The sequence below is a fragment of the Aptenodytes forsteri genome, unplaced genomic scaffold (genome assembly GCF_000699145.1).
Source record: "Aptenodytes forsteri isolate BGI_AS27 unplaced genomic scaffold, ASM69914v1 Scaffold349, whole genome shotgun sequence".
Taxonomy (NCBI): Eukaryota; Metazoa; Chordata; class Aves; order Sphenisciformes; family Spheniscidae; genus Aptenodytes; species Aptenodytes forsteri.
The window spans coordinates 4512214-4519468 of NW_008794452.1; the positions used below are offsets into that span (position 1 = coordinate 4512214).

At 47.3% G+C, this 7255-nt stretch overlaps 1 protein-coding gene across 1 annotated transcript in view; it reads right to left on the minus strand.

The window, feature by feature from the left end:
- Positions 1-363: 363 nt before the first annotated feature.
- AIFM2 (apoptosis inducing factor, mitochondria associated 2) overlaps positions 364-7255 on the minus strand; it is a 7144-nt gene continuing 252 nt past the window's right edge. Inside the window, exons 2-9 of the mRNA XM_009290580.1 lie at positions 7143-7255; positions 6116-6231; positions 3960-4079; positions 3468-3560; positions 3040-3148; positions 2676-2828; positions 1702-1902; positions 364-823 (exon numbers count right to left, since the gene is read on the minus strand). The exon at positions 7143-7255 is cut by the window's right edge and continues 2 nt beyond it. Coding sequence (XP_009288855.1) covers positions 669-823; positions 1702-1902; positions 2676-2828; positions 3040-3148; positions 3468-3560; positions 3960-4079; positions 6116-6231; positions 7143-7255 — 1060 coding nt within the window. The 3' untranslated portion in view covers positions 364-668. The remainder of the gene's footprint in view (positions 824-1701; positions 1903-2675; positions 2829-3039; positions 3149-3467; positions 3561-3959; positions 4080-6115; positions 6232-7142) is intronic.

The following is a 7255-nucleotide window of genomic DNA, read 5'->3' on the forward strand; positions in this document are numbered from 1 at the left end:
TTTCTCACCTTAAAAAGAAAAAAAAAAAGAAAAAAAGCAGCAGCATCTGTAATTAAGTGCTTGCTGTATCACACTTAGCACACAACTAACCAGCTCTTCTGGCTGAAGTATTAGTGCTATAAGTGACATAACTAAAGCTGTTGTGGAGATGTTGACACAAAGCTGCATTATATTCTGTTCAGTTCCAGGATTACCATAGCCTCTTCAAGGCTTTAGGCAGGCTTTCCCCAGGCAGCGCTGCGAGCCGTTCTTTCTGCATGCTGCAGAGCAGATTCCCAATCTGTAAGAGGCAGGTACTTTTTAGAAGAGCAAGAGTAGAGAAAGCCAGGGAAAATCTACATAACAAACAAACCACAGAGATTTTGAAAACCACAGTGTTTATTGTTACGAATCAAGGTAAACCGAGTTTCCTGCTCAGAGCTATCTCAACAGGAAAGAAAAAGAAACATTCCTTCCTTGGTTTTTATCATGAGAACTCCTGTGCACTTCATTTGGAAAGTGCCTCCTTCCCCTTTACAGCAAGGCAGCGCACCCCTTTAATGCAGCACGCTGACATGTGGCTTTAGGAGGTGCTGCAGGAGACAGTATCAGTCTGTCCAAGCAATAAAAGTGCACCCTCACCTTCTTCCAGTTGCTGTATTCCTTGCTGGTTTGTTACTGATCCCCTCTTAAGAGGGCATTGTCTGTCCCATCATCTTCCAGCTCTTGGAGACAAACAGGTCCTGGCTTTTAGCAATGGTCACCAAGAGATGTCCCACATAGTAACCGTTCACCTGGCCTACGCCATCATTCCTGCCCATTGAAAGCAGGAATGTTAGTGACCCTGGAAAGAAGATGTAGAGGTTTAAGTTAAGCAGTTTCAAAGCTAAGTATCAAACCCTACTCCATGTAGGTGTTGCACTTCCTCCAAGCCCTCCCTCCCCCCCGCCCCATACCCACACATACTGCTAAGCACAGGACCCATGTGCTGCATGACAAGGAAAGAAGCAGGCCCAAGGAGAACTACTCACAACTCTCTCCTTGCTACCATCTGCTCTACCTCTTTCAGTAATGGGATTGCTGAAGGATTGAGCTGTCTGTATGCATGGTGTAGAATGATTCTCTGCTCCCAAGAGGGAGTCCAAGAGGTAGACAACAAAATTTAAGTAGAAAGAAATGTACATAGACAGGGCAACCTTTAAAAACCAAATTGCTGTCCAGATATCCTCCATCCATGTGGAACAGCTTTCAACATAGTTATGGTAAGTATTTACATCAGTTGCTTATTAATGAGACCCATCACCTAGCTAGATTTTTGAGACTAGATTGTTCAGTTTGTGTTTGTTGTATAGTGTAAGGGGAGAAAGGAGGAGAAAGTCAAGTCATCTCCTTGTTCCTAGGATTCAATTGGACAGTAAGCAATTTAAAGAAAAGGAAACAAGTTTGATGAATAGCAGACACTCACCGGTAGATTTATCAGGAAGACATTAGTGAAGAAAGGACATGTTGCATCCATAGACTGACACAGGTAATTAATGTCTACAGTGTCTTTGGCAAAAACTAAGATGAAGCCTGAGCTAGAAGTTTATATAGTCAACCCCAATTGTGAGTTCCTTCACCTCTAATCAGTGTCCCATGCAAGTTCTGATGTGTATGTGTTAAACAGCTGTTCCCTGCAGAAAAGCAGCCCAACAGCTAAGGCCAGGTGCAAGATTACCTTACCTGGTTTGTAGGTTTTAAGAGGCTTATGTGTCAGGCTGTTGATGATATTTGTCACCACGATGTTGGCATGGAGCCCAGCATGGTAGGCCATCTTCGGTTCTTTCAGATCTGCACAGTCCCCAATGGCATAGATGTTCTCATAGCCTTCCAACTGGAGGTGCTTGTTAACTTTCAAAGCACTGTTACTTGCCATTTTGTCCCCTGTTTTGCCAAACAGTAAGTTTTCAGAAGGAGCTTTGTGTTGCTTGTTGTGGCCTGAGACCCCAAAATGCTGATGATGTTATCAAACATGTCATTGACACAAAGTGAGGAGTTGGGTTTTCACCCTCTTTTCTACATGTCAGGGAAGAGATGCTTTTTGCCTTGCTGTAGTTAATTATTGCAGTCTCATGTAATGAATCATCCTTTGATATTTCAGTAGAAACATCAAGAAACATTAAGAGCTAGCGTACACAGCCTGACAAAGACTGTATAATGGTCATACTGCTCCATAGTTGTAGTGCCATAACTAAAATTGGGCTGTAAGAGGACTCAGACTGAAGATGTATCACCAAATAACTAATCGGCTGAACGCCCCGTGACTGATAGTTCGGCAAGAATGCTGAATGTGCTGAGCCTGTTTTTGCTCAAAACTCAGCAAGCTTATATCTAGGATGAAATCCTGGCCTTGACAGCAGGAGTTACCATCAACTTCTAGGTGTCATCTGCCTCATACTGAACTAGGACACTGAGGTGTACCTTGGAGGTATTAGCAGAAGGAGCTGGAGAAGACTGTTGGCCACTTGATCTATGGTCTGTAAGTTTCCGAAGGTCACATTTCACAGTTAAGTATTTAATGTGGTGTTAGAGCATTTGCTGTATCATGGAATAACCACTGCAGGTTGTATAAGGTTGATTCCTAACCTCACAGTACTCCAGTATAAGACATTGAAGAACTGTGTTGCTTCTCCCCACCCAGTGTTTTTTTCACTTACCGAATGCAGCAGCGTATGCTGAAGAGTTAATCTTTATCCCTGTGCACAGGACCACCATGTCAGCAACCACCTCGGTGCCCTTTTCTGTCCTTACTACCATGTCCTTCTGGAACTGGTTTGGCATGAGTTTTTCCACATTGCTGACCCTTTCACCTGTTGCAACAGAGAGCCCTGGGTCACAAACCTTTACTAGGCTGCTGTTTCCAGCTAGCCCAGATGTATCTAGAGAAACAGGAATTCAAGGGAGCTATGCTTAGTCAAAAAAGTCAGAAAGAGCACGTCAGAAGGAGATGCTTTGGCTAAATGAAGAGCAGCTTATAGAGCTCCAGAGTCTAGATCTTCAGAGGCATCGTTAAATACGTACTTAGTAAGAGGCGCACTCCTTTTCTGAGGAGAATCTCTTTCACCTCCTGACGGACGCTATCTAGCAGCTCCGCATCAGCTAGTGCAATTTTTGAGTGAATGAGGGTGACCTGTTGGGGACAAAACAGCAAACAGGGGGACACAGGAATGGGACAGGACTCGCTGCATGCCAGGTGGGAGCAGCTATAGCTAGCTTCCTTCCACCCTGCTTAATGCCCAAGGAGAGTGAGCCAGTGAAAGACATCTAGCGCCAATAATTGTTTGTGACAGGCTATAGGGTGCTCTCAGAAGAGGAGGCAGTAGGGGCGAAGGCTGCCATTGCATGGAAACTCCTGATTTGCAGTGATCTCAGATACCTCCAACAGGACCATCACAGAAGAACAGTCTCAGAAACAAGGATGAAGTTAATTGTAACTAATATGCTACTACCTCTTTGGCTGGGTACTCTGTTTTGATCTCTGCAGCCATCTCGACTCCAGCAGCACCACCTCCCACTACCAGGATGCACTCAGATTTCTCAATCTTGAAGTAAAGAGGAAACTCATGTTAGAAGAGAACTGTTAAGTGCCGGAAGTCAGATACCTTCAGCCACTCTGTGAACAGACCTTTTTGAGATACAGCACTGGCCCAACAGCAATAAACCACCTAGTTCATTAAGAGGAAACAAAAAACGAGAACCCCATGCACTCCTCCTGTGTACGCTGTAACGCTGTTGAGCATTTCAGATTTTCCCCTGTGCGGACAGCTGATCTTCCCCTGGGGCACGCAGAAAGCTAGACAAGCTAGCAGGTGCTCCTTGTCCTGGATCTGGTCTCTTGTTCTTAGACACAGATAGCTCCAGATACCCATAGTGGTGTCTGGGACAGGGAAGCTGAACAAAGGCAGGCAACTTACTTCCTAGGAAGTAAGTTGATTCCTCACCTCTTTAACCATGTCTTCATAGGTCTGGATGGCACTTTGCATGTCAATGACTTTGTTGAACTTCCCAGGGAATGGCCCATCACTGCCTGTTGCAAGAATGAGATGGGAATAGTGAAGCTCCTGGGAGGGCAGAAGGTGGAATAGGATGTTAGACCTCTTAAAAACAGAGCCTAGAACACAGTTGTTGCCTCCTAGGTACTATTCACTCATTCCCTCTCCTCCAGCCCTTGCTGATAACTAGGTGTCGTGGTGTAACCACAGCTGGCAACTAAGCACCACACAGCTGCTCACTCACTCTACCCTCAGCGGGATGGGGGAGAGTATCGGAAGAGTACAAGTGAGAAAACTCGTGGGTTGAGATAAAGACAGTTTAACAGGCAAAGCAAAAGCCGCACACACAAGCAAAGCAAAAGAAGGAATTCATTCACTCCTTCCCATCGACAGGCAGGTGTTCAGCCATCCCCAGGAAAGCAGGGCTCCATCACGCGTAACCATTACTTGGGAAGACAAACGCCATCACGCCGAATGTCCCCCCCCTTCCCTCTTCTTCCTCCAGCTTTATATGCTGAGCATGACGTCATATGGTGTGGAATATCCCTTTGGTCAGTTGGGGTCAGCTGTCCCGGCTGTGTCCCCTCCCAACTTCTTGTGCACCCCCAGCCTACACGCTGGTGGGGTGGGGTGAGAAGCAGAAAAGGCCTTGACTCTGCTCAGCAATAATGAAAACATCCCTGTATTATCAACAGTTTTCAGCACAAATCCAAAACATAGCCCCATGCTAGCTACCATGAAGAAATTATCTCTATCCCAGCCAAAACCATCACACTAGGAAAGTACTTGCCACTGTCAGAAAGTGACTTTAGGAAGGGACCTGGTCCAGGTGACACCAAGTAACTGGCTTCCTCAGGGTTTGAGAGAAGCACCATTCTTCAGGTGAGCTGAGAGCTTTGAAGAAATTACCATAAGTTTGCAGGAAATAACCTGATATTTATGCCAGACGCTGAACTTACCAGTTCACAGCTGGTTCCAGAGACTAAACTTCTCTCCTTCACCCTCTTCTGAACAGAGATGAGATGCTCTGGCTGAAAAGAGTTATCAGAGCTGCTGCCCTTGTTTCTTCCTGCAGTTAGATAAGGATCTGAGCTCCAGGGTTAATTGTTGAGCTCTAAATCCATCTCTTAAGAATAAAAGCTCATCTGAGCACTAGATGGGGTGCGGTATTTACTGCACACCCACATTCCAACACAGGTCTAGGCCACTTAGCTTGGCTAGAAGGGATGGTGCCATTCAGCGCGTGCAGGGAAAGATGGTCTCTGTTGCCAAGCTCTTCAGGATGATTAAATGCTACAGTATTTCCCCACATTGCCTCTTGGTTTCAGAGATGGCTGGGGGCCTGCTTCTCTCTGGGGCAGCCCTCCGTAGAAATAGGTCATTGGTTTCATTCCTCTCTACCTCCTAGCATTACAGGGCCAGTATTAAGCATGAGCATTTGTATATCTGCCCACAGGTGGCAGAAACCTAGAGGAAAGCAATCAGTGACTTCCCAGAGAGCTTGGGTTGTGGCTTGTTTGGGGTCAGGCATTTCAGCCAAGCTGAGGGTTACATCAGAACAGGAACCCTGTTGTGTGTGTGAACTCTGAGCCCGGGGGTATTGGATAGGTCAGGGTTCATGTGCTCAGCTGATCTGCACTGTAGGAGATATGGGGGTGTTTGCCACAACTGAACAGCATTCCCAGGTCTCATTCAACTTGAGGGCAAAGGTCCAGCTTGTTTTTCCCAGAGCATGATTCTGTCAGCACACACACACCCCCTCCTCTGGCAGATGAGAGTTACACTCCTCTTCCTGCTCAGACGGCACATTTTCTGTAGGTGCCCTGTGGTCCTGCTCATCTCACTCTTCCCCCCCCCAGAGGACTCCAAGCACGGACAGCAGTCTGAAACCTAAATTCCAAGTCACTTCTCCAACCAGACATCACCAGTCAAAGCCAACATAGCCTAGATTTGGAGTACTGCGTTCTCTCAGCCATGACATAGCTGAAGAAAAACCCTAAGGAGGAGAGATTCACAACACACCCTGCTGAAGGCTGACCCTCCGCATTAGCAGGTGATCCCCTAAGGCAGCCAAGTTACTCATTGCAAGTTCTTGCATCACCCACCTCACCATCACTGAGCAAGACTTGTTGCCTCCCAGGGTCTATGCCAACAACCTTGCCTTGTCGGAAGCTGTCCCCAAAGGTGACAGAGTAGGAGATGAAAGTCTTCTTGGCAAATCCTGTGGTAAGAGAAGACAACAGGGAACGAATCTCCCTCTGTGGAGGCTAACAAACCCCTCTTCCCTTGTCCCCTCATGCCATCCTTGCTCAGACAAAAGCATTTCATGCAGCTGGGACCACAGGCTGGGCCTCTGCTGTGCGTTATCTCTGCCCAGCAACGGGCTTCAGGACATTTGCCTCAGATTTGGTGACAAGATCAGCTCCTCAGAGGCCAGGTGACACGCTTGGCTAGATTGCTTTGTCTCTGCTCCCCATACAGAATCTCACGTACTGGTTTGCCAGTAAGTGCTCCACTGCAGTCCAGGGCATTTCAGGCAGGATGTCAGAGGCTTTTTGTCATGTTATCTGCTTCTCAAACCAAGTTTTTGATATCCTTTTGATGCGTGTTCCCAGTGTTGAACATGAGATTTTCCCCCTAAATCCCCAGTGACTGGAGTAATGGGGTTAGCCCAGTCTCCCAAGTGAGATCCCAGACAAGCCTGAGCCGCTCACCAACAGAATTTTATCATCCAGGGCCCCACTGCTGAGCAGCTCAACATTTCAAGTGCCAGATACAGAAAGACATTCAATCACCCCTTCCAGCTCCTGCTGGTTTTAGCTTAGTCACCTTCTAAACTCTTGAAATAAAAAAAAAGGACCATCCGAGTAGTTTTTGCTCAGTTTTCCCAGCGGACATGCAATTAGCCTAACACAGATGGTCTGTGAGTCCTCCCAGAGCCAAGTATTTGTTTTCCAGACAGAAAACATCAAGTCTTTCACCATCACTGGGGCAGAGGAGGCACTTTCGGTACCCTGTTCCTTGTTACTCCCCGAGTACCTCCGAGCTGCTGCGGTCACTGGTGGGGGTAAGAGAGCTGACCCGCCGAGACCCACGCAGGGGGAAGGCCGTGGAAATCAGTTGAGCTCTTACCGCTTTCCACGGCGGCGCGGAGGGCAGCGACGTTGTGATGGAAAGCGTCTCTCGCCTCCACCAGCACGAAGGGGATGGCCCGGGACTTCAGCAGGCTGGCGGCCGCCGGCCCC